The sequence below is a fragment of the Alternaria burnsii genome (assembly GCF_013036055.1).
Source record: "Alternaria burnsii strain CBS107.38 chromosome Unknown 749, whole genome shotgun sequence".
In the NCBI taxonomy this organism is placed as follows: Eukaryota; Fungi; Ascomycota; class Dothideomycetes; order Pleosporales; family Pleosporaceae; genus Alternaria; species Alternaria burnsii.
Genome location: NW_024066132.1, coordinates 229,768 through 255,896, shown reverse-complemented (window position 1 = coordinate 255,896; position 26,129 = coordinate 229,768). Strand labels below are relative to the sequence as shown.

The following is a 26,129-nucleotide window of genomic DNA, read 5'->3' as shown; positions in this document are numbered from 1 at the left end:
CAGAACTGTAGTCCACATATCGAAGTCTAGCAGTGGAATACACATGTTTTCTCATCAATGGATTCACTACGAAAAGTTGTCCGGGCGAGGAGGTGTTTCGACGAAAGCTTCGGTACTTCGTTCTCGAATCACCGTTGCCTCAAAGATACAAGCATCGATACTATGAGACCTATCTCGGGAGAACCTACTCTCAGGCCAGCTAGGGCTGCGTGTTGATCCTTCAAGACGTTGAAAACCAAGGTCTATGACTCCTGCTGTCGCTTGCGGGTTGTCATCATGAGGACATTGACAACAACCTGCATCGACTGATTCGACCACACGACGCGGAGAAAAACACCGAATCCTACTACAATCCATAGCTTTCCTCTTTTCATACTGAAAAAAGTAACTTAGAGGCAGCCTGGATCACTGATGCATCCTCCTATTTTTCACACCTACTACAAACAGCATGTTCCCCCCGCACAATTACGCCTCACCTGCCATAGATCCATTATCATGCCATGATATTGGCAGGCGATCCTTACTGCAGCAATCAGAGCTCGAAGCGATGGGATCTCAAAAGTGGCGATGAGGGCCCATGACGTTCGGTCTTTCGACAACACCGGCGGAGTAAGTCGCCGCGCGCCAATCAGACGTTGAGGCATTCTCGAAATATCGGCGATTCGGATAGCGTGGCTGATTAAGGCGGACCAGGTAGGTGGATCTTCGTGCAACTATGGAAATAATTTTCTCATGTTGATGGAGACGGGGATATGCGGGAATATGTATCCACGGAATCTGTATCCGCGGGATGTGTATCCGCGGGATGTGTATCCGCGGAATATGGGGTTTGGCAATTGTGGCTTGTTGTGGCTCAACGGCCTTTGCTACCATGTGGTTAGTGGCTACCAAAATGACGAAGAAGGTTATGCTGTTCTTTCCAAGGTATATGGTAGCAGCTTGGTTTAGGGGAAATGCTGCGCATTGGTAAACCGTTGCACTTTTATCACTTGCATGATTTAAGTGTCATAGGCATCAATACTTGTCAGCGGCACATCATGTGATTGCGTGGGAAGTCTATCGAAACCAGCAATCTCATCTCACCTGATAGCTTTCCATCAGGCCATTTCTACTGTGTTCAGATCAAGAAGCGGTCAAGTACTGAGTGCGCGATCCTGTTCCACATAGCGGCGTTCTGTACGGCATAAATATCGAAAGCCCTACTTAAGATCAGGTGGTATCAGCGCAGCCTTGCAACTCATACAGCCTCACCATCGCAATCACTTCACAAGCTTGAAGCAAACCAGACGCAATTTCCGGTCAAAATATGGTGCTAATGGCAAAGTATAATGGTTGACGATAGGCCTACAGACATTTTTCGGGCAAAACAACACTCCACCTGGAGCCGATTACCCAGATATTCGGCGCAACTATGGGAAGAAGTGTGTACACAAGGAGAAGACGTTGCAGCAAACATGACAAGGTCACAAATGTGGCGGTTCTTGTCCCTCTCTGCCGGCTTGGTATCAACTTAGCGCGTGTCGCCACTAACCCAGGCACCGGTAAGCAGAGGAGGGCCGAAGAGGGTGGAACGGTGTCTGAGCTCGTCTCCTGGGAGAGTATTGTATGGGCCTATCTTAGTCAGACTTTAGATGAACGCTAGGCTTAGCTGAGCAGGGTTTAACCTAATCAGATAATAGATCGCGGATCTATCCTGACTATAGTTAGTTCATCTAGGCCCTAGTGGCTTACATACAACACTTTCCCTGGATACCGTGTAAATCGAAGGAATGCCGAGTTTCTCGATGCGCGCGATGCGTGTTTTGTTATGTCAATATCACCGAGATCGTGGATGCTACAGTACAACGACTTCCGTCCGAGCGCAGTGCTTTGCGCACGCTAATCACTTCTCCGTCTCTTGCTACGAAGCGTTGACTTTCCGAGGACGCCAGATGGATTTAAGCTGATTGAGGAGTCGTTATCATGGAATCCTACAAATCTCAGCTGTGCACGTCGCTCACTACAAGGCAATGTCTCACTTTGGAAGATTTCGCAATCTCTTCGCAAAGCCTCTGTGCTCGCTCGCGACCTCTCCCGTAGCAGAGCCGCAAATGAACATCGAGAATCCTAGACAACAGATACGCTATACCTTCTTTGTATTCTGTCTTTCGGTTGCGCACTCACGTTCTGACGTGGTGAAGGCTGACAGGTGGGTATTGCGCAAGGCGCTAGAGGGAATTCCCGTAATGTCGCGCATCGTAATTTCCAAAGACCGCTTCTCGCCTAAGATAGTCCCTGCTTCCGACAATCTTCACGGCGGTGAGCTCTTACCAAGACGCCCCTTCCGTGGTTCGGCGTTACTACTTACAGGGATCGCTGGAGTTTGGGGATGACATCGCATGAATCAAATGTAACAATCCGTTGATGGGGATTTGACCACTAATGGCAACTCGTGATACGTTCATGGTATTACCTGGCGTTTTGGGCACATCATCACGGGTACTCCGCAGAGCGCAAATAATGTGGCACTTGGAAAAGCTGGTGTATCTCGGAGCACTCTGCGGAAGTGCATGATTAGAGTATTATCGGCATTATCTCCAGGATGATCAGCATTGAGAGAATCCATGGCTGCACAAACAGTCTCGTAGCCCATTAACTATTACTTGACTAAAGTAGCCTCTAAACGGCGAAGTTACAACATGAATCGCAGGGCGTGTAACAGACCACCAATGTGCTTTCAACAAGCCCCTGATGCTTGATCAACCAACTACAAGCTGTTCAGTAATATGACATCGCGTTCTTTCCACTGATTAAATCGATCGTCGCTATTCCTGCTGATGACCGGAAAGGCCTACTGCAAGCCTTCCACCGGTGAAATTACACATGAAGACAGCCTTCGCATGAGCTTTGCCGATGGCGGCAGTGTATTACAGAATCTAGTAGATGTAGGGTTGTCCACACTTCTTGCGGAAATTGGCATTCCACGAGCTCACATTGGAGAATTTCCCGCCGGCGTTGCACTGGTTGGCAGTCGTAGAGTCCTTGGACGCCTTGTTGCACATTCTCGTACAGTCATTGACTAGATTGTCCTGGAAAAAACAGTTGTGAGCATGTCAAGCTTCAGTGTGAAGTGACACATGTCGACTTACAATAACGCAGCAGTGGCTGCCGTCTGTGTAAAGGCACTGGCAGTACGAAGCAGCAACGCTGCTTACACCTGCAAAGAGCACGGTAACGATGGTGAGAAGGCGGACCATTTTGGGCGTTGATGAGGTCGAAGTAGCGGGATCAGGTTGCGAGATTATGTGATGATGATGATGATGATGATGATGATGATGATGATGATGATGAACGAAAGTCTTCGTACATTTACAAGAGAAAACACGGTCTTTATAGCTAGGTAGAGCCCAGCGGACTAAGAAACCACAAACCACGACTTGTAGACATATCTACGGAAATTCGGCAAGCGATATACGGGAGGACGTGCATATCTTACATCAGCGCGTTTAACATGCCGTGGTACGGCTTAAATAAGGCTATCGTGAGGTACGTACGGACCGAATGTTAGTATTATATCACGGCAGTACCCAAAAGGTCCTTGAGTGCGGACTATAGCCGCAGTACGGCCGCTTAGACTAAGTACGGACCGTGTTATCGCGTTATTGGGAAACCGATAAGCTCTTTCGTAAATCGAGGCTGCAAGAGGTGCTGGACAAGCTGTATCGTGGTGGTGAGGGCAGGCATCCTAGATAATGTCGTTGATAGGTGACACTGAGAACCCCGGGCCGGATACCGCACTCCAGCTTCTAGACTTTTACCCCTACAGATACGGTACGGAGTAATAAGAGGTCTCCTAGACACAGCTTCGGTACGTTGGATGCGCTAGGTCACAGTAATCCCTGCAATCAAGCTCGCGTAGTTGTTGCTAGAAGAAGCACAATGCTTATCTTGCTTGTCAGATCTGCATTCTATGCTTGGTTCCGTTACTTTTAGTCAATGATTGCGAGTGCGAGTGCGAGTTGGCGAGTAAGGTATACAAGGTGGTTTCATTGACTGCCATACCTCCAAGTCATGCATCTGTGACTTGGAGGAAATGTGACCTATATACATGCGAGCTTTCTAGCGAGATCCCATGTATACAAAGAGATAATTCTCTGGGTGGCACTGTGCAAGGCGCTCTGACAAGCCCTTTTACTCTATGCGTTTCCAATGGTCCAGTCCGTGCAGGAGCGGCGCCATTGTGCGTGCCATCCACCAACGTTCGAGTACTTGCCACCAGCGTTACATTTCTTGTCCGAGTTCCCGTTGTCGATGCATCGTGCTGTGCAGTCCTTGACGATGCCGTATTGCTAGGTCGTTGTTAGGTCTGGTCGCTTATATATCTTATCCGATTTCGCTCGGGTTTCCATTGACTTACAGTAACGCAGCAGTGGGAGCCGTCCGCGAAGAGGCATTGACAGTATCCGTCGGCAGCGACAGCAGTGACAGCGGCGAAGATAACCGCGAAGATGGAAAGTCGGACCATTTTGTCGGCGTTCGAGGTTGATGAGTAAGTGAGTAGGATTAGGAGGGTTGTAAGACTTGTGTGTACTGAAGATGCTGAGTCTGAATGCTACGTTTAGAGGGGATCACTGCAGCTTTATATGGAAGGCAAGTTCATGTTCATCTTATCACATATGAGTTCTTGTGGTCAGCTGAGTAAGAATTGAATGGCAGTGCCAATCCCACTAGCGACGAGACGCAAAAGTCCACACGGGCTTGAGTCGCTGTAATGATCATACGAAACACATTCTCACGTGTGTCTTCATACCGTACTTTCAAGCTGATCCCGAGTGGCTCAGAACAGCGCATAGATTATTAGACCGAGCAGCTGACCCAATAGGGAAGGACTTGCCAAACAAGAACTACTATGCTTACCGACAGAAGCATTGTCGGTGGAGCACTTGGTCAGTGAGCTCGTGATATCTGAAATGAACACCGAAAAGAAAGCGCAGTCTCTCCTATTCGCTATGACCCCTACAGTGGCTTCCAAGGTTGTGTTGACTTGTTTACTAATCCTTGTGATCGACACGCGCTAGTTCCGTCCATGCGGTACTCTTGCCGGTAGCCAAATTATGTCACGACTGTGAACTAGGAGATACGTTAGAACGGATAGACACACGTGAACACCAGATGGTCTAGAGAGATGACACGAGGCCGGACTAACCTGGCTTTACTCTCTAGAGCGATGTAAGCACTACTCGGCTTGACATCTGAGATGGCTCCTTCATCTAGAGATTCGAGCTTAAGCAAGTTTTGGTTAGCCTCTCTCTGCCCTCAGTATGTTAAATATCAAGGCAACACCCCCTCTGGCATGATATTCATCTCTCTGTACAGCACTAAGACTCTCAATCTGAATCCATCCTACTCTTCAATCTTCTACCACCTCTTCGAGACTCTCCACAACCGCTAAAATGGTCCGCATTCTCTCCCTCGCCACTCTGCTGATGGCCAGCGCCATCACCACCCAGGCTGCCCAGTGGTGCCAGTGCCTCTTCCAAGATGACTCGCACTGCTGCGTTTACTCGGTGAGCAACCCGTCAGGAACTAAACAGGATGAATAGAATGTTGAATGCTAATTTGAATCTTCTCGTCCTTCAGGATGCTAAGATTGGCAACCTCGACTGCCAGCGCTGGTGCACCAACGCTCACCGTGCCGATGGTGCGACCAACCCGAACAACCCTCTTGAGGCCGGCACCGCCTGCAACGCTGGTGGAAAGTACAAGACCGTCAGTGGCTGGAATGCTCAGTTCCGCACTCCTTGCTACAAGCAGTAGATCATCGTTAGCTCGAGTCGGCGGCGGTCTAGGTTAATGGACGGTTCATTGGGGATTATGGTGGAGATGTGATGAGAGCCATGTGTTATATTGTGTAATGGAGGAAGTGCGATAGCGCGGGCCTGGTCCGGAGATGTGTGGTAATAGCATATAACAAGGCGATAGTCTCAATTCAGAAATTGCCCACTATTTGTCGTACTCGCCAGAGTTGCTGTCGTTGGACGCGCATAACGTGATTGGATACGAAACAAGCAGGGTCCACCCCCGCAGAGGGTAAGCGTCGACTAGCGTACCCGAGCCCTACCAAGATACTCTGACAGCTGCGAGTCATTCCACTTCATGCACGATCTCCCGCTCATCGTCTTAAAAAAGCTTCGCCGGGATGCCACGTTTGGGATACAGTATCGTCGATCTTTGCTGACATGGAGAAGGCTACAACTCCACTCTGCACGGCATAATAAGCGGCTGCATGCCGATTTCAAGCCACATAGAATCGGTACACCGTAAGCCTCCTTTTTTGCAAGCTTAGTAATCAGTGCTAAAGGCTCTTTCAGAAGCACTTGTAGCGACGACACACTTCAAGCGATAAATAGTTTCAAGTCTAACGAGATATACTTAATTGTACTACAAACGATGCGTAGCATAACGATCAAACTCGGCTTGTCGAAAGAACAAAAAGTCTTGACTGCAAAAGACATGTGATTTTGGTACATTGCACACGCAAAGATCAAGAGTTAGCAAAAACGAAACTCCTCAAAAATCGCCATGTCTACATTCTCAACGAGGCGCGCCTATGGCATAATGCTTGGTCGTCAGTAAGATTGATTCATCCAAATATATATCTTATAGAAACGATGAGGGGAGGCGCTACGATGTAGCTTGAAGATGTTCACTAGGAGCTAGCAAACATTATGCATCCATATTTTAGCCCTCGTAACAGCTATATAAAGTTCTTCCACGGATTCCCACCTCTCTTTTCCTTAACCACACTCGAAGATTGAAGTCCAAAAATGTAAAGACCCCAACTTCATGGACGCTGTGTTTTGGCTTCGTTTTCCAAAAAAAAAAAATTACAAGCTCAACGCGCATGAGATGTTCTCCCGTCGCCGAAGTTATTCATACTGCGACTCGGCATCCAAAGCATTGTAGCTATTGATGTTATGTCTACGCCTGGAAAAGCGATGTGTATGTCCCGTGAAGCAAAAGCTTTGAAAGGCATGTACAATCCTTGCCGCAAGAGATCTGTTACTACATGAATTGGTGGCGACAATTTTATGTACTATTCCCTGGTACCCTATGACTATGTCTCCTGGAACCACAACGCAGAGAACGTGATACATTTATCGCTTCCCGGGCATCAAATATTCTCACCCTGGAGACATGATGACCTTGCGACCCATACCCGGGCCGAAATCGAATTCCCGCTTTGATAAGTCGCTAGCAAAACCAACCACGACTGCGAGACGACGCCCAGATATCTGTGTTAGGAACTAGTGTTAGTAGAGTCTATATAAATATCTCACTCACCATGCTTCTTTTCCCATACTTCCTGGTGACCAAGATGAGATACCAAAATTAGTACAAAACCCAATTCATGATCACGCATGATCGGTGTGCTCCTCTATTCTCAAAAATGATCGCCCAAATTGGATGGCAGTGCTATCTCTCCCAAAACACAGCAAAACGTTCGCATGTTCGTCTGAGAGCGCTCATTTTTTAAGCTATGAGCGTTGATTGCGTTCAGACTTCACTGAAATTGGCAGAGGCAATGATACCCACGTGTCTGAAACAAACAAGCTTATATCTCAACATATGTAAAGGGTACTCCGAGCCGTTATTGCGCATCTCAAAAACGCAGATTATGGCTCCATGTTTGCGAGAGGCTTCATAAGAATAGGAAGAAAGCTGAAGGACACCAAAACCAAAATGTGGGAATTGAATTGCGGAGTGGTGGCATGAAGCCTTGTGGTCGACCTTTCACTTCAAAACCCAGTTTCCCTCCTCAAAATCGATACAGAAACTTCCAACGATTATCAGATAGTGTTTGGCCAATGGTTCCTCGAGCTAGAAAGATTGAGGTTGGTATGCCTCCTTTTCAACACGTTTCTACTCTCTATTCTTCTATCACCTCTTTCAGGTGACCAAAAACGTTTGAGCAAGGAGTCGATGACTGCTTTCCTCTCTTTGTTCCTCCAAAAAAGTTAGTCCCTCATCCGCATGGTGGTCGTGATTGAATGAAACATAACACGGCTCAAAACACTGTTCCTGGAAGATAACAGCGCTGGGTGTGAATAAGCCATTGCGAGGTGACTTCTGGTTCTTTTGTATATCTGAAGACTTGAGGGGAATTTCGGTTTCCAAAAATCGTTCCTATGACTCGGTTTGTCAAAACCTCCTCGCGATGATTTGAAGATAATCAAATATCCCCTGCCACCGTTTCATGTGAAGAAGACTGTCACATAGTATCAGAACAACTAGGCTACGGAGACATGAAAATAATGCCACCAGGTCAAGGCCCGTGTCAAAAGTTCGTCAAAAAGATCATGTCTACCACTACATGGTTGTGGGTGGCGAGCTTGCTGGCTTATCAAAAGCTTTCAAGATAGAGTCATGTCTATGGGTACCTCCAACCAGCCCTTGTTGACGTGCGCGTCATGATCGTCCACAGACCGTCTACAAACTTTACCCATGTGCAAAACCACTGAAATGCATCTTACGCCACCACATCTACTACAACACCCCCCTCTCAACAAACCTTACCGGCAAATCCACACTCCTCGCCCTCAAATACTCACAAACGTTCTTCCCCAGCGTATCATACGTACTGCAAGCATCATACCCACGGTCCAAGTGGTCATGTAACAAGAAATGCACAGCCCTTATATTCTTCATTTCAAACCGATCAACTTTTTTCCCTTTGTACTCCTCAGGACCGAGTAATTCTTTGATCTTATCGATGGTAAGAAAACTGCGCAGCCACTCCCATTCATCATCGTGACGCACAAAGAACCCGACATTGGCGTCTGAACACTTGTCGCCAGAGCGGCCGAGAACGATGGACCCGAGAGGGAGGCGTACGGTAGGACCAAAGTGCGTAAGTGGTATGGGGGAGTGTGTCTCATATGAGGGTTGTTGGCGGGAGTACTCCTGGAATGTGGGTGCGAGGGGAATGTCTAGTGTTTTCTTGCCGTCTTGGAAGCCAGATGATGTTTCGCCGTCCCAGATACAATGGACACGTTGCTTTACCGCGGATTGGGGGAGGAGAGAGGGATGGTACTCGTAGTATGGTTTGCCCTCTGCCTGTCGGACGTCGTTACCTAACGAGGCACCAGGACAGGACATCAAGAAGTTGACCATGGATATGCGGAAGAAGCCCTTGGGATTACGCATATTGAGCAGCTCTCTATCCTTGGATTGAGCAAAGACGCGGAAATCCACTGTCGCAACGTCTTGGTTGCGGCAGTCGATGACTGAGGAGCCGTTTTGCATGAACTTGAGGACGTCAAACTTTTTGATCAGCTCGGGACCGAGTTCGTATCGGATTTGCTCTTCAATCCACTTGCATTTCTCTTCGATGTGGAGTCCGACAAGGTAGATGTGGTATTCGGCCTGCCACCCGGCGAAGCCTGTTAGGCCGACTTTGGTTGTCGGCGGCGGTGGGAGGCCTTTGACGCCGGATACTTTGACTTGGTCTTCGCCAATCTGCTCAATCTTGATATCTGTCAAGTCGGCTGTCACGTCACAATTGTAGTATAGCGGGCCTTGAATTTCGTAGAGAAGTTGAGAAGTCACAGAGTTGACAGTCATGCAGCCGCCGGTGTTCTTCTCCTTGTACATTACACCCTCCCCTTTGTTGTCGATGGCACAAATAGGGAAGCCCATGTTGATGTGCTTGCCTTGTGCCAGCAGACTACGAAAGTCTGAGCAGTAGCCCCCGGATACATACGCGGCGCACTCGAGAAGATGACCTTGAGCACTTAGTATAGCATTCAAGGATGAGAATGGATGGCGTACCAATCACAAGAGAGCCAGCCAATTCGTTGAACTGATCATTTGTCCACTCATGCCACCAAGCTGCAGCGCCAATGATGGGTGAAGCATCTGAGACCCGACCCGCGATGACAATGTCAGCACCTTCGGTTAGTGCTCTCGCGATGCCCAAACCACCAAGATAGCATTGAGCGCAAACAGGTTCCAATCCCCATTCGGCCACCGACTTATCATGCATCAAGCTCTTGAACCCCTCGCCTTTGTCCAACATGCTCTTGACAGTGCCTGTAACATCGTCGCCTTCGATCCAAGCTATTTTCAATGGGTAACCAGCCTCCTTGCATGTCTTATCCACAAGTTGAGCCAGCAGCTCCGTGTCCGATGCGCCGGCATTGACACAAACTTTGATGCCGCGGGTTGCAACATCCTGAATCGCGGGAGTAAAGCAGTCCATGAAGTTCTCAGCAAACATGGCATAGTTGAGCTTCTCTTCGAAAGAACGCGCTTGGAGCATTTGCTCTTTATTCCTGAGCTTTCCGGTGCCATGCATGGTCATTGTCATCTCGGAGAGCCAGTCTCCTACTATGACATCGACATCGTCTTTCGCCAGAGATGCGATTGCTCGGACGCGATCGGAGAAGCCGCCTGAGGCACCGCCAACGCGGACTGGTCGACGGACTGCAGGAGCCATGTTGAGATGAAGTCAGGGCTTCTGTCGATAGGAAGAAGATAGTAAAGAGGCGCTGAGCGAGCATGGCATTGGGGAAGAGCCATGGTGAGATGTACTACTGCGAAGACGCGGCAATCTTCCCCTCATGCCTCTGAAAGCTGCAAAGGAAGTCGAGAGGCTGTTCATATCCGCAACATACTCGAGGCTATTCGTCGACAACTAAGATGGACATGTGTGTACCCCACTTGGGGCAAGCCGCTGGGGCTAAAGCGGCGGCTAAGACCTGACCCACTCTCTCCGCTTTGGGGATTAGTATTGAGTAGCCGAGCATACGCGGGACTCTTCCTGCTTCCAAGGTCAAACTAGGGTGCGCGTTGCTGAGCGAGTCGTGAAGTCGCGGAGTGTCGGGTCGTGTGGAGAAACCATCCATTGCGTATCGTGCTCTGGTGAGGATGTGATGGAGTCGCCCGACCGTCTGGTCATAATGAGAGCGTGGCACAGTTCCGCCACAGCCCCTATACCCCCAAATCGCACCCTCGCGCAATCTGCCCTCGGTTGTGAATAAATTCTTATCCTGATCAACACACATGTCGTGTAACAGAGCAATCGTTCACTCGTGTCACACGAAACACGTGCGCGCGTACAGCCGAGACTAAAACGCACACCATCCCCTAACCATCCCCATCCCCGCATCTCCACCCAAGTCAATGTCGCAGTCACCCGGGCGCTTTAGCGCGCCCGTTAAGCCATCTTGTGCACCACCCTCGAAAGTTCGCAGCCGGAGTGACGATACCCTGCCATCGTATCTGAGGCGCCACATCCAGCTAGGCTTCACACAAGACGATGTCGCCGCCCTCATCTCCTCGATCGACTCGAGCCAAGCGCCGCCCTCATCTTCCAATGGCAACCCAACGCTAGCGCACCTCCCCGCAGAACTCCTGCTCCAGATTCTCGAACACGTACCTGTCGATCATATCCTCGATTGGCGGCTAGTGTGTCGTGGGTTTCGCGATGCGCTCGACGGCCGTGTTCTGTACCACTGTCTGCAGAGGACGCAGCTAGTGGGATACACGGGGCCAAGACACGGCCCGTTCATGGGGGATCTGGATGAGGAGGAACACGAAGCTGTGCATTTGCTTGAAGCGGGGTTTTTAAGAATTGAAGAGGACACAAAATGTGTGGAAGACAAGAGACCCATCTGGAGCAATAAACATGCCGTCTTCAAGATTAAGGAGAAATGGTATCGCGCTTTCAGAGCCATGTGTGGCCTGGAGACAAAGCCGGGAGACACGATCAACGACGTCGAGCCACGGTGGTATGGCATGCTTGGCCGACTGGCATTGCTACGGGAAGAAGAACAGTTCGGTCAACTGCGCTGGTGCATCCGACTGGATCACGCTGTTCTAGACCTCGACTTCCCTCTCGACAAAGACCGCTTACATTTCGACTTCAATGTGGACCTACGGACGGGCCTTGTTCGAGTAGCATGGAAAGACATGCTCGTCCGGTTCCTCAAGACAGAACGAGCACTACGGGTACTAATGGAACAAGTTTGTTTCCCCCCTCAGATCTCTCTATGTACCAAACCCCCCAACTAACAACTTGACAGAAACGCGACTCCCCCTTCACATTCTCCTACCACGAAGACTGCCTCCGTGCCATCCGCCGCGCCCGCCTCCTCGCCTCCCTAACCTCCGCCCAAGAAGACAACAGCATCCGCTGGGCCTTCCGCTTCCTCACGCCTCTCTTCAACACCCCAGCCGACCGCACCACATCCCGCCTCTCCCAAGTCGAAGAAGACGCGATCCGCACGCTCCTCCTCCTCCGCCGCACAGCCTTGCTATCCCCCTCCCAACTCACCTACCTCCAAACCTTGCACGCCACCTACCAATCTCTCGAATCCTCACTCCGCTCCCTCGACGCCACCTACACCGAGTTCAAATCATACATGTCCATGCCCGGCTTCCAGACTACTATGCTCCTGCCGTCGACGATTAGCAATGCCAAAAACGTGCCTGGGAATCCTGTTGCTTGGTCTGATGAGCTGAGATTGCGGATCGAGTGTCAAGTTGCGAGGTGGAAGCAACAGAGCGAGGTTATGGAAAAGGTTCGGGCTTTGTTGGAGGCGAGTTGCGAGGCCATGGCTGCGCCCGAGGACGGGTTTGATGAGCTGGGCAGTGACTTTTGATACATGGTGAGTCTCAGTAGCGCGCTGGTGGTGTGTTCTCAGCCTATTTTGTCAGACCGTCTTCATCTGGATGTATATATTTAATCATATTTCTCACCTTTTCCTCGTTGCATCGAGCGACACAGAGCCGGGACATCCTCCAACTACATCAAGAGAAGTTGCGAGTTGGAAGCCACATACCATGCTAGCTTGAAACCCAGAAGAATGTATTCCCACTCACTACACAGTCTCTCGCGTATCAGGCCACCCAATGTGTGTAAAGTATTATGATTAAGGCTTGGATTCTAATCTAAGCTCCGTGTACCGAATGCGTAACCATGTGTATCTCAGAATACCATGCTCTTTCGTCAAAGCCGAAGAAATAAGAACCTCGAGCCAAATTGTGCCAATGCTACCACCAACCATGGCGCTGGCAAGCTATCCAAAATAGCTGCGACAACATGCGCCATCTATGTGTGCGCCATGGCATCATATGCTCGCTAATGCAAGTCGAAACGGGTAGTACAAAAAGATGCAATACCATGCAAGTAGGTATAAACAAGGGGGCCAAGCGACGCCCAGCATGCAATGTGCGAGTGATGAACAAGCTCCGAAGAAGCTGAATGGTATAATGCTACGCTCTAAAGCACCAAAGCAGCGCCGAGGAAGACCATGGACGCGCCAAACATGGCAAAAGGAGCCATGGACACGGACGAAGCGGCGCCCTCAGCAGGAGGAGCAGCCGCATCACCGGTAGAAGTGGCATCCGCACTGTCGGAGCCAGTCGCAGTCGCGCTGTTGGAGAAGGGAGTAGCAGTCGAGAAGCCACTTCCAGTCATGGTCCTGCTTTCGCTCGTCAGACCGCTCGTCTCGCTGGCGGAGATGATGCTGGTGGATCCAGACAGGGCGCTGCTCATGGTGCTGCTTGCCATGGCCTCGCTGCTGCTGCGACTGCTGCTTGCCGACGCGGACTCATCGTAGATGGCCTGGATACGGATCTCGTGGCATTGGGCGCCGATGGACTGGTCGTACAGGTTGCCAAAGGCACCGCTCATGCAGCGCCACCAGCGTGTGCTGCCACCAATGGCAAGCGAGTCGTTGCCACAGACTGAGAAGCCGCCTGTGTAGATGGCACCAGCTTGGGGTGGGCCGTCGAACTGGAATTGTTGGTTTGCGACAATGGAGCCTGTGCGGCCGTATTGGTCGTGCAGGATGCCGTCTTCGAGGGTGCAGAGGAGATCGCCATCTGATGCCTGGGGGTGCTACGTCAGTATGTTGTGCATTGGCCGCTTGCAAGGAGGGTAACGTACCTCTTGAGCGGTTTCGCGCTTACTCAGGTCGGGGTTCTCCAGTGTGCCAATCCGGAAGGGCGTGTCGACGGTAGTCAGGCAGCCCTCGGGGGCAGGAGCATCGGGCGCAATGCCCTCCTCGACAGCCTGGGCGAGGCCTGTGGCCGCGAAGAAAAGCGGAGCGATGATGGTGGAAGCGCGCATCGTGAAGTTCCAAGGATCCCTGACAAGGTATAACAGGCTATGGTATCGTATTGCTCGTGAGTATTACTCGTGACAGTGCAGTGCTCGTAAAGTCGTAAAGGATGAGTTAAGAGGAGCGGCGATGGGAGTCGAGAAGATAAGAGGCTGGACGCGAGCCCCAGCCTGGACTTATTTGTTGGTGCAACCCACGACGCGGCTTCCTCAGAAAGCAAGGCCGGAGACGCAAAAGCAAGCTGTACCTGCAGATCGACGGCCGCATCGGGAAAGGCCTAACGCGCGGACAGGCTGTTAGGGGTCCCTGCGTAGATTGCATGTTTATCGTTGAGATCATAATCGCTTTGCCGAGATGAAACATGCGACTGATAGGGATGACGCAGATGGAACCCCTGGGGAAGAATAATACGAGGCCGCACTCACTACACCACGCCTTGTTGTGTTATCTACAGCCGCGTACGAGCTGTGTCCGTCGTCGGCGCCAGTGCAGGAACCCGCCGACGACGTTGGAGCTTGCGCCTGTCAACAACTGGCCACTAAGCTGCAACCAATCTGGGCACTGCAAGGGCAAGATCTGGGCAAACAACTAAACCGGCTTTCAATCCCGTCGCACCATGGTAGCTGTCGCAGTAACGGGTAGCGGCAACACCATTCGCACTGAACATTATCGATTGCCCGCTCTACACTAGACTACCATAACCACCGCCCGGATAGCCCTTCGGCTGCATCCCCAGCATCGTCCAAGCCGCCATGTCGATTTGCTGTCGCTCCGACTGGATCTTGTGCATACGGACAGCCATGTCGGCCATGTCTTCTGCTGGCCCGTCTCCCGAAGCTGTCGCAGTCGGGTGCGTGTGCGCCAGAGGCACATCGGGGTCGACCGCCATCGCGACTTTGGTCTCTTCACAAACACGCCCAATCGCATACGTCTGTATCTCCGCAGCTCTAGCCCGTAGTGCAGGGACGTCTGTCTTGTCCCGCTTGTCCAGGTCGGGTTGGTTCAGCATCCCCGGCTTGTAAGTATCTGCGCATAGTGCCGGTATTAGATCATCGATGTCTTCTGGTGCATGCATCATCTCAAGGAAGAAGAACTTGTACCATCCCGCCCGATTCAAAGCTGGCATGTACGTCGTGTAGGCCGTCGTGGCTGTCGGCACTTGACCTTTTACTTTTACGTCTTGCGCATGCGTGTGCTGATTGAAGTTCCAATTTGGTGCCAAGTCGGGTTGGCAGGGCACCATCATGTGTGGGATCCCTTCAAGACTCCACAACTTTGCAAACGCGCTGTAAGACCTATACGAAAAAAGACCTGACTTCACGTCAGCATTGTATCATGTTTCGACAACTGTAACACTCACGACACGCGTCTTCTGTTAATTTTACCCAGCTCCCGATGATCTTTGGTGCTTCCAAGAGGCCCGTGTTTCTAGGCTCAAACTTCCGATCCAAAGCATCGAAAAGCAAGTCTGCCAGGATATAGAATTCGCGTGTTGGAACTTCTGTTGCCGGATCCACAAACCTCCATGGGTCGGCAACTGGTACTGTACTGGCACTAAGAGATCGACGAGGAATTGTAAATCCAGGAGAGGGCGATCCACTCTGCGACACGGGTGGGCGAAAGGCTTGGTATTGCGAAACAGAAACAGCCTCTTGCGGCTTCGAATCTACAAGACTCAAGCTTCCAACATCTGCCGGGAGCTCTGCAGGAAGCTCTGCGATGAATTCTGTTGGCGTTGAATGCGGTGCTGCATCGCTTGACTGGACAGGCTTGTTTGGCGGCACTTGAGGTGATGCAATCGTCTGATGGGTAGGTGGAGGACTGATAGAATGAGGCAGTGTCTGCGACTGTCCCTGTCCTTGTGAGCCAACTGGAGATGGACTATTCCATTGGTGCTGATACGTTGTATGAATCGGTGGACTCGCGGAAACGTTCTGTTGTGGAGGGGGCGGGAGAATACCCGATTGCTGCTCGGTACTTGCTGTGGGCAGGTGTGAGCTACCCGGCTGTTGCCACTGTGGCTGCATGTGCTGAGCAGGTAAAGCCGGAGACATGCTCGAAGTAGGAGGTGGTGTATGCTGAGTGACAAACGAGCCTCCAGCTACGCCCGTCTGCTGTCCAGCATATTGGCTGTGCCCATGTGCCTGAGGCTGACCTGGCGGAGCCTGTCCCTGTCCGCTTTGTCCATGTGCCTGCGTCTGCTCCTGAGCATATTGCCATGCTGTTTGTGTAGTGCCAGCAAGCGGCGACTGCGGCGCGTAAGATTGGTAGTTGGGTGCTTGACTTGTCTGCTGTGGGAAGTAATTGTTCTGTCCCGAGTGACCTGACGCGGGCGTCTGGTTGCTGAACTGCTGGTGTGGAGACTGCTGCGAGGAGGGGTAGGCGGTCGGCGTTTGAGATGGGGGTTGATGCTGCTGTTGGCCCCATTGCTGCGATTGCGACTGGGGACTAAAGGCTTGACCCTGAGGTTGCTGGTACGATTGGGTCTGGTTCTGCTGTCCGTAATGGCTCTGGTAGTTATGGTAACTCTGGAGATGCTGGGGTGGGCCTCCTGGAGGCTTGTTTCCTAGCTTTGAGCTTATAGTCTTGCCCAGCTTGTTCAACATTGGCTTGCCTGTCGTGACTGCCTGCTCTAGCCGCTGGTTCATCATCTGGCCGAATCCGGCAACTCCTTTCTGAGATTGATTTGGTCCTCCATAAGTTGTTGCATTGGGCTGATAGCTTGGTGGCTGCTGGGCGCCTTGCTGCTGTGCTGGAGTGCCCTGACCTGGAGGGACATACGGCCCTGGCGAAGGCATTGGGTTGTATTGCGGCATGGCGGCTACAAGGTGAATTCGGTGAGCTCTCGAGCGTAAGCAGAGTGCTTCTCCTGAAGACAAGAGACGTCCTGATGCTGCGCCCAAGGCTGGCCACGGCAGATGAGCATCAGCCGCACCGTACCGTATACGACGCTTGGCGGCGACCCGTCGAGCCTAGGGTTAGCGAGATCATTGTCATTAGTATGGCGATCAAAGAACATGGAAGGTACGAAAGCATGGAGCAGTGCCTTGATCAAAATCACGATAGTCGATAGTGGCATGTTTGGTGTTGCCCAGAGACGTGGATTGGTTTTGCGGAAGTGACGGCATGCTTGGACCCTGGAAGCTGCAGCTGTCCAAGCGGAGCAGCGTGCGGACCGAGATGGTCTCCACGTTCAGAACCCCACCCAAGCATCGTGATCAAGTCGTAGCATTATTAGATGTCTTCCAGTCCTACAACACTGTCGCATCAATGGATAGCAGAGTCTATGCGACTCATGCCTCCCACTTCTACCAGAATCTTGACATGGTTCTCCTTGTCGTTGATCAAGGTTTTAATCCCGTCTTCTACTAGATCCTCTAGACTAATCTTGCGCGTAATCATATTCATAGGCTTCAAGGTACCTACAAAACACTCATGTCAGCGACTGGGCGCAGCAGGTTTTTCCCAGGGTACAACTTACCAGCAGCGAGATGTTCGATAACCGCCTCGAGGTCCTTTCTTTGATAGCCCAAGACGGCTGTGTACTGCGCCTCGCGGAACACAAGCATGTTGGGATTGAATGGCACCTCTTTCTCCCAGATCGCGACATTCACGACCGTGCCCCGAGCCCTTACTGCTGTGCAAGCGGTCGTGAGACTTGCTGGTACCCCGGCGCAATCGAAAACCACATCCGGCCCATCCCTACCACTAAGAGCCTTGCTCATCTTGACAACATCGTACGTCTTAGGGCAAAGGACGTGATGAGCACCAAATTCTCTCGCGAAGCGCTGCCGTGCGCCCGATACCTCGCTCATGATAATCTTCTTCGTGCCTAGTGCGACCAAACATTGGACAATTGCGAGCCCAATTGGTCCACCACCTAGAATCATGACGACAGAATCTGGTGTGAGTGGAGCAGCGGAGACGGCATGCCATGCGACACCAAGAGGTTCTACCAGCGCACCGACATCAAGCGGTACGTTACTGGGCAAGTTTAGTACCGCACCCTCAGGCACAACAACGGAGTCGCTCAGGCCGCCACCTCCTCCCGAAAGTCCGATGAAGCCGCCATTCTCGCATACATTCTCGGAGCCAGCTGTGCATGCATTGCACTTCCCGCAATATATCGTCGGCTGGACAACAACGTTTTGGCCCACGGTAAAGCCTGAATCATCCGATCCCACCTCCGTAACAGTTCCCGAGAACTCATGTCCTAAGGTGATGGGAATGGTTTCATTCGTACACGGGTGCGGTGTCGTTGGTGCGAAGTTAGGTCCGCCGAGGTATTCATGGAGATCGGTACCGCAGATACCTACGAAGGCCGGGGCGACCTGCTCGTCATCAGCTATCGTATGGGCATCCCCTAGAAACTCAACCCACATACCCTGACTTGTCCCGCACCACACTTTTGCTCCTCCACATCTTCAATCCGGATATCTTCCTTCCCGTAGTATCGTGCTGCGCGCATGCTGTAAGTCTTGGTTCTGTCTGTGTCCCCCCAGTTTGGTAAGCCCATAACTCAGCAGAAGCGTTGCACTCCTCACGAGCAACGACCGTATTTACGAATGCGCTTTCGATGGCAGACATGACCTCCGCTTTCTACTAGTGACCTCGGTCCCGCTTCTCGGAAGCTCTGCGCACAGCCCCAAGGCCGATTGTACATGTGATGCAGAGGTACCCACAGTAACCAGCTGTGCCGCTTGCTATGTACATATCCACAAGCTCTGGATCTACTTGCCCAGTCCGAATCTGCAGGCGTCATGTGGCGTAGCGGCTCGCACAGGAGGGCCGCGTCCGCTTGGGCGGTCGGATGCGGGGGCTTGGGTGTCGCGATATCAGGAGATGTCTCCGTAATTCCCGTATGCCCGGTTCCTAGTGGCTCCGTGTGAGTGAGTTTGGTGGAGTTGGCGGGTGGAGAATGAGGCGAGGCTAGGTCTGCGGGGGCGGGGAAATTGTGGGTTGCTGAGTTGGGCAACCCGGATGCTGGGCTCTTTTTTACGCTCCTACGATTCAGTCGCTTGAGCGTTTGTCTTCGTCTCATGGAATGGAAACTTCAGTCTCTTTTTCTTATCAATTGTGGACAGCTTCGTGGAGCTTGCAGATCCAGACGTAGGTTTGTAGACGAAATCCCGTGTTTTCTAAGCTACTCTTAGCTACTAGGTGCCGTAGATAGGTGCATTCTTCCCAAACTCATTAGCCTGCTGATGGTATGCGTCGCGAAAGCTTAAAGACATACTCTGGTCGCAAAACGTTTTTAGACTAGATGAATTGAGCCTCTTTGTAGCACACCGCCTTGTTATGGCATGGAGCTGTGCGGGGTTTGCTCACTGCGATCAGCGCAATGCCATCGTTCTGCTTTGGTTCATACATATCACATTATCTTAGCGCCCTTCATTCTCTTATCGTCAAGGGCCGCTTTTCTTGCTAGCCTTGTGTCTCTTCGAGCTGGAGATGCAACCGGCTGTTACTACCATCCGCAAAGGTGGTATCATAGGAGGTGAGATTTCGCAAGACACAGGAGCTTCGAAAGATGAGCAAAGTTCCGCTTGTCTTTCAAATATCTAGAGAGTTGTAAATGTTTTGCAACTTAGACGAATCGCTGCCTTGCAGTGATTGCTAAGGTCTAAACTATATGCTCGAGGCTTAGCGCGACCACCCCTGACAGTTATGTTAGAGTGTTGCCTGAGGCACCCAGACAGAGCGAAGCCACGAGATACCAATTGTGTCAGCCTTGTGCTACCTCAAAGCCACGAGCTAGGCTGCAATAGTCAAAGTCTCAAAACGATAGAGGCTGCAGAGTCCTTGGCAGGAACGTGGTTGCCTATGGCTCCACACTTCATGGTCTGATCCACAACGACTGCGCCTCTTTTCTGAGGCTGAAAAAGGGCGCTCACATCCCATATATTCAGCCAAAATCTTCACCTGGTAACTTCCACAGCATACGGGCGGTAGAATGACGGCATTTGAATCGACCAAAGATGCGGTATCGTACACGTGGAACAACAACAGCACCCTTCGCTTCTGGTGCAAGCTCATAACCTGCCCTCTCTTTGGCCCTTGCTACTACATACGATCATTGGATTGGCCAAGCTGTGTCAAGAAGACCCGCGGCCAATCGAGAAAACAACTCGAAAGATATAAAGTCCTAGCTGATGTAGAGCATCGCAGGCGTGTCAGACGAGTGGGAAAGAAGCGAATTCCATTGGTCGATGGAGACAAATGGTGGAACAAAAAGGCAAAGGGCCAGTCGCAAAGTCCTCTTTTCGCTAAATTACCCTTGGAGTTGCGGTGGCAGATATATGAGATGGTGCTGTGTGATCAGGAAGAACTGACCATGAAATTCAACGAGAATGAACCGTGGGATCATTGGAAAGTTGGAGCAGAGCAAGGACGCGACACTAAAATGTTGAGAACTTGCAAGAAGATGTTTGTCGCCACTCTGCCGTTTTCAATACTTTGAAACTTATCGCTAACAGAGTCACTAGCTACCGCGAGGCCGCCTCGGTGCTTTACTCCAAGAATACCTTCAAATTTGACTCCTACAAGCTGCTGTCCACCTTCGTATCAACGATACCTCCGCAGCGTCTTGCCTCTATCCGAAAGGTCATTCTCGTCATCACTCTCTTCTGGAATCGTTGCGATACTTTTATCAAGCGGTACAGAGATCTGCTGTCACTACTTAGTGGAATGCAAGGCCTCAAAGAGGTATGTTTGAGGTACCGATTAAGGGAGAACAACTACGTGGTCCATCCCCGATTCAGCGACTTTTTGCTTCTGGAATGGCTTGAAGAAGGAAAGATCTCAAAGGAATATGCAATTTTTTACGAGATGCTCGAGGTTCAGACAGGACCAAGATTTGGCGGTATGCTTTTCGATCGGTGGGCTATCGGTGAGAGGAGGAGAATCGATATGAAGGAGTGGAGTCTAGCATTCCATAGTTATCTATACAATGATGATCTTTTGATTACGCCCGCGCTTTAGGTTCAATGTGTTGAGCACATGGCCATAGATCCTATCTGCTGTCTGTCCGATACCGACTCGTTGGTGACAGGCATCCGCGCAACTCGACTCTATAACGAGCAGGAAATATGTTATGGGAACATGGCTAAGACCGAGTTCCAGTCTTTGCGATACGACGATAGCCTTACATTGGATGATGTTGCTTTCTGGGATTTGATCCAAGTAATCTGTGCCAATGCAGATACCTCGCTCATCGAATATATCGATCACCATGCGAAGATATGGGTCGCTATATGGCGCATCTCCGTTTGAGCTCGATCGGCAGCTGACGTTGATACACAAAGCATCCATCATCAGAATATCGTCGTACGTATGCGCATTGCGGAGACCCGCTCGCAAGGGACCGGGCTGACATTCAAGAATCTGCGCCGCAAGATCGCTAGGCATGTTGCTCGACTCAGACTAAAGAGCATACTTACTGGACCGTCCAGAGATGCCCACGACCAAGAAGGCGCATTGGATGTGGCCGTAGGCTTCCGCGCGGACATCAATGATCCTTCAGCGTGCCACAGAAGCCCTGAATGAGCGTCTTCGATCCATAAACCAGACTTGTACGTAAAGCTCGTGATGTCGCGAAATATCTCCGCAATCCCAGCGATTGCGAGGAAGACATCGCTTCTGTAGGTAAGACTCAGACCAGAATATTGACACAAGATGCGATACCATTGCACCATGAAGGATTCGTTCTGAACGGTGCGTCCGGCGAACTCGCCTACGACGTTCTTGTTGGAGAAACTTAGGCAGCGCTTAAAGGTCTCTTTAGTCCAGCCGCCCTCATCACACGCTTCTGGCTCGTCTTCCACACTTCCCTCTCTACTTGGGCTCTCAAGACATTCCCAGAATACCTCGTTCTTCTCGAAGTGCACTATTCTCTTCGACAGTAACCGTTCCTGTAATACTCATGCTCGCTTGCTTAGCGGAGATTCTCGTGGTACCTGGTTCCATGATGGTCGCGCTCGGCGGAGATGAAGATTTTGGCCCAGACTGGTTGTCGGGGCTGACTCTCGAGGATTGAGGAAGCCGACGTACGAGTCGTGTGCGCTTAATATAGATAACGTGATATACGCGTTTCGATGGTAGCTTCCCATGTTGCTAACGTCCAGGCTGCGGCTCTCTGCATCATCCTGCACAATGCAAAGCGCGTCTACCCATAGCAGCGAAAGACCCAACCGCCTGGTCGCGTAGATGGCATCTCGGAAATTTGATGGAAGGTAATGCAAGTCGAGCCTGTCTTGAAACTCTCCATTGTTGCCCTTAGAGTCGTCGCAAGAGTGCCGGCAGCACCCCAACAATGGCTCAGTACGGCATAACGCGTGTCTCCTTCACAAGTCGACCCATACACCAATCTTAGCGTATTCACGTTCAGCAGTATGTTTGACATCGGAGGCGCATGGTCTTGAGGACAACATGTGTGAGTAGAAGTACATTTGTCGAGCCATATATGTATCAAGTTCCAACAGGACTCGGAGTCAGGTTGTGCATGTATCCTTCTGTAAGGCGTCTCGCTGCTTGGGTGTTCACCTGTCGTACGTAAGTATCGGACACGTAGTATAATCTCGTCTATGCCTACGCTCGGTAAAGATCTCGAATTGATGCACGGTGTTGTCAAAGCCGACTACACTTAAACACGATCCATCTCGAGTTACTTCAAGATGAACGTCCTTTGTGAGCCGCCCGAAAGAACGGACAACGAGCTCCTCGTAGAGGTATCTGCAGAGAACGCAACCTCTGACAGCTGCGATCTTCAAAGGTCTCGCGAAGTATCTTCGAGTCGTATGGTGATTCGCGACCCAGCGGCAGGTGGCGCATAAGCTGCTGGATTTCCAAGGAAAAAGCGGGACGGGCGTGATTACAGTCATTCTTTCGCCAGGTAAGGAGAAAGTCCAACGAGTTTAAAAGCAGTCGCTCGGAGTATTTATTTTAGCTTTCGGGGACCGTAATCATCGCCTGGTCACTCGGGGCCGACCATGTTCTGTACACAGCCACCATGTTTCCAGAATCACATGGCCTGGTCATCACTCATCTCTAGAATCAACAGAACGGATTGAAGGATTGGTTCAAGACCGCGGGAGAACGTTGAAAACGGGGTTGAGGGTTGTGATGTAACAACTTACGGTGGCCGACGCGAACCGCGCGGCTGTATCCTGTATAGAGTCTCTACCTTGATAGGCATAGATCTGCGCATCACTCAAGTTTGACCCTTCCTCCGTATCCAGACATATTGGCTCACTTTTCACCCCTGCTCGATGAGCTGCGTATTGCCCCAAATCTTGGGACGATGCGACGTGTAGCGGGATTTATAGATAGAACTTTACCTCTTGTTATAGACCTTGACTGAGTCACACTTGCGTGGCCTACTTGATGCAACATAGCAACTCTCGAATAAGGCCCGGCATGCAAAGGAATCTCGCTGGATGCAGGGTTGTTGGTGACCAGTAGCCTCAGGGGACGTTTTTGATGCTAGCATGCAACATGTTGCATCGTAGCGTTACGCAGCCATTATCTGGGAGCTGCTATCGCTCCACCATTGGTGTCTTCTCATCTGACATCAGGGTTATATTATGCGTAGCTTCTGTGGTTGACCAACTCGGTATTGCTGATCATGTTCTGTGGTTACCAGATCTACCGGAGAAAACGAATTATAAAAGCACAGGATAAGAGGACTGAGCGGACGAACACAATTAGGGAGCTGAGCTGTCGCCTACTAATAAATTTATAATTGATTTACTGGCTCCTACATACCTATAGTTATAGAGAGCTTGATAGCAACCGTCCTTAACTCAGTCTAGTCATTACCTATTCAGGACACCTAAGTTCACCTTCACGCGACCTATCCACCAGCGTAGGCGTGCCCTCATCTGATGCAACAAACATGGTAAGTGTGTATGAAGAAACGCAAGCAGAAGATCAGAAAGGCTGGCAATGACTGTCTTGGTAAGATACAAAAGACTGTGGTGGCGTTGAGCGAGGATGATACTGATACTTGAACGACAAGCGACAGGATTACACAAGTTTCCCAATTGTATGGGTTGATACACTATCTATCGCTCAGTTGGTAGAACAAGTTAATTTGTACTCTCTTCAGTCCACGTGAACTCCCTACTCACGCTAGCTCCGCTTGCCATGGGTACCCCATACATCTTCACCATGTAGTCCCTACCCTTGATCAGCCACACTAGAAAACTCGGTAGTCTGTATCCTAAAATTGCACCCACGCCGCCTTGACTGCCAATCGGTACAATCTGATTCTCTCTTGTCTCTGGTGTATATATTTTGTCGTTACCCTTAGGTCCCGCGTCGGGTGATCTGGGATCGAATGAGAGCAAATCTCGTTTCAGGTTGATGTAAAGCACTGGCTGGCCATCCGTAATGCTTTGTATATTGTTGTTTGAGTATGAAGCAATGTCCCCGAGGGCATAAACGCGTGGACCGGCAGTGTCAACCCGGAGAGTTTGGCTATTCGTCTTGAGATACATCTTCTCGTCAAGGAGTTCTTGGGGCAACCATGACGAATTTGGCTGAACTCCGTGAGCGGGAACATACAAATCTGCTTGGAGTTCCTTGCCGTCTTGCAATGTGATCTTCGTGCTCCCGTTTTCAATACTTGTATTGGTCACGCGCGTACCATAGGTAACGTCGACGCCCAAGGCAATCAGCTTTGCCTCAGCGGCTTTACCGATGGAATGTCGAAGAGTCGGGAGTAGACGCTTGCCACTAGTGATGAGAGTAATCTCTGCGTTGGGTTTTATGACGTGAAACCAGCCGGGCTTGCCGTTACGATGCTCAGCTACTTCACCGGCAAATTCGACACCAGTTGGACCACCGCCGACAATAACTATCTTCTGCGCAGTCTCAACCTTGGTATTGATATCCTGAATTGCGTCTAGGGTAGTCGAAAGGTTTCCGCTTTGCGAGAAGGCCTGGTGGTACGTCCTGCTACCAGTTGCTATGATTAGAGCATGGTACGAAAGACGCTCTTCCTCAGAGGTCGTCTCTTTACAGTAGGATATCGTGCGTGATGTCGTGTCAAGACTAGTTGCCAAAGCCTCAACGAAGGTAAAGTCGTTTGCAGGATAATGCTCGAAACCTTTGCTGAGATCTAGGACGATCCGATCCGTCGACATCCGCGCCGTCGATGCTGCAACCCTCGGTGACCCTACTCGATAATACATTGCTGACGATGGAGCTATCATATACACATGGTATACCGCATCATCCTTAGCCTTGAGAGGTGGCAAGATATGCTTCAGGATATAATGTGTAGTGGGGACTCCTGCAGCGCTTGCACCAAGCACAACGATGTTCCGTTGCTCTGCCATATTATTGTATGGCTGCCTATCTGTGACGTACGATCCTGGATATACTGGAGTCGAAGGCACTAACGAAGACGTGTATGGAATGTCGGAGAATAAAGTTGAGAATAAGTTGAGGGCCAGGGGAAGGTGCATATTCAATTCTACAGAGATCTTGCTGTGATAATATAGGCGACACGGACAAAATTCGGCTGTTTTCGGACCAAATTGCCCGTCGAATAGCCGCAGCATTAGTGCATACTTAAAAGCATTCTCATATCAAGATACTTTTCATTTTTCTGCTCAAAGGCACTCGCGTTCATGAGCTTGACGTGACTTCATTGGCTGTGCACGGGTCGCTGTCATATATCAGTATTCTCAAGTGACTGCTTGGTTGAGCCGCTTTACTCTCGAGTAGGCCTTGGATGCAGGACCCTACTTTAGTAGAGGAAAAATTGTGCAACTGTCTCATCCTAAAGAGGTCAATATGAGAACAGTGTCTTGTATGAAAGTGATCCAGTGGTAGAAGCCTCATTTGTGGGTACGAATGAACCCTAGCGTTGTTTTAGCCTCAATCGAGACTGTTCATTTCCGGCTCCGACTGTCCTTTACGAACATAAAACAGGTGTAATTGCTTACCGACGAGGTCTGCTATCTAATAGGCGATGTATGCAAAAGGTCTGTCAAAAGTACTCCACTCACAAACTAT

At 50.6% G+C, this 26,129-nt stretch overlaps 9 protein-coding genes across 9 annotated transcripts; 3 read left to right on the top strand and 6 right to left on the bottom strand.

Annotated features, from left to right (window-relative positions):
• Positions 1-1,344: 1,344 nt before the first annotated feature.
• Positions 1,345-1,608, bottom strand: GT037_010965 (uncharacterized protein; the record flags this gene model as incomplete). Its single annotated transcript, XM_038936012.1, has 1 exon — positions 1,345-1,608. A coding segment is annotated over one exon (264 nt), but the record flags the coding sequence as incomplete, so codon positions are not given.
• A 1,307-nt stretch (positions 1,609-2,915) lies between these two features.
• GT037_010964 (uncharacterized protein) lies at positions 2,916-4,504 on the bottom strand (the record flags this gene model as incomplete). Its single annotated transcript, XM_038936011.1, has 4 exons — positions 2,916-3,068; positions 3,129-3,196; positions 4,235-4,328; positions 4,397-4,504. The coding sequence occupies 4 exons, from the start codon at positions 4,502-4,504 to the stop codon at positions 2,916-2,918; spliced, it is 423 nt and encodes a 140-aa protein (XP_038781382.1).
• Positions 4,505-5,432: 928 nt separating this feature from the next.
• Positions 5,433-5,796, top strand: GT037_010963 (uncharacterized protein; the record flags this gene model as incomplete). The annotated part of the gene is made up of 2 exons (XM_038936010.1): positions 5,433-5,546; positions 5,620-5,796. The coding sequence occupies 2 exons, from the start codon at positions 5,433-5,435 to the stop codon at positions 5,794-5,796; spliced, it is 291 nt and encodes a 96-aa protein (XP_038781381.1).
• Positions 5,797-8,526: 2,730 nt separating this feature from the next.
• On the bottom strand, positions 8,527-10,477 carry GT037_010962 (uncharacterized protein; the record flags this gene model as incomplete). The annotated part of the gene is made up of 2 exons (XM_038936009.1): positions 8,527-9,764; positions 9,811-10,477. The coding sequence occupies 2 exons, from the start codon at positions 10,475-10,477 to the stop codon at positions 8,527-8,529; spliced, it is 1,905 nt and encodes a 634-aa protein (XP_038781380.1).
• Positions 10,478-11,163: 686 nt separating this feature from the next.
• GT037_010961 (uncharacterized protein) lies at positions 11,164-12,644 on the top strand (the record flags this gene model as incomplete). Its single annotated transcript, XM_038936008.1, has 2 exons — positions 11,164-12,006; positions 12,066-12,644. 2 exons carry the CDS (start codon positions 11,164-11,166, stop codon positions 12,642-12,644), a joined length of 1,422 nt encoding a protein of 473 aa, XP_038781379.1.
• Positions 12,645-13,264: 620 nt separating this feature from the next.
• Positions 13,265-16,924, bottom strand: GT037_010960 (uncharacterized protein; the record flags this gene model as incomplete). The annotated part of the gene is made up of 4 exons (XM_038936007.1): positions 13,265-13,876; positions 13,934-14,153; positions 14,795-15,419; positions 15,469-16,924. 4 exons carry the CDS (start codon positions 16,922-16,924, stop codon positions 13,265-13,267), a joined length of 2,913 nt encoding a protein of 970 aa, XP_038781378.1.
• A 451-nt stretch (positions 16,925-17,375) lies between these two features.
• On the bottom strand, positions 17,376-18,576 carry GT037_010959 (sorbitol dehydrogenase; the record flags this gene model as incomplete). Its single annotated transcript, XM_038936006.1, has 3 exons — positions 17,376-17,530; positions 17,590-18,439; positions 18,493-18,576. The coding sequence occupies 3 exons, from the start codon at positions 18,574-18,576 to the stop codon at positions 17,376-17,378; spliced, it is 1,089 nt and encodes a 362-aa protein (XP_038781377.1).
• Positions 18,577-20,061: 1,485 nt separating this feature from the next.
• On the top strand, positions 20,062-21,089 carry GT037_010958 (uncharacterized protein; the record flags this gene model as incomplete). The annotated part of the gene is made up of 2 exons (XM_038936005.1): positions 20,062-20,534; positions 20,594-21,089. The coding sequence occupies 2 exons, from the start codon at positions 20,062-20,064 to the stop codon at positions 21,087-21,089; spliced, it is 969 nt and encodes a 322-aa protein (XP_038781376.1).
• Positions 21,090-24,193: 3,104 nt separating this feature from the next.
• Positions 24,194-25,300, bottom strand: GT037_010957 (uncharacterized protein; the record flags this gene model as incomplete). Its single annotated transcript, XM_038936004.1, has 1 exon — positions 24,194-25,300. One exon carries the CDS (start codon positions 25,298-25,300, stop codon positions 24,194-24,196), a length of 1,107 nt encoding a protein of 368 aa, XP_038781375.1.
• Between the last annotated feature and the right edge of the window lie 829 nt (positions 25,301-26,129).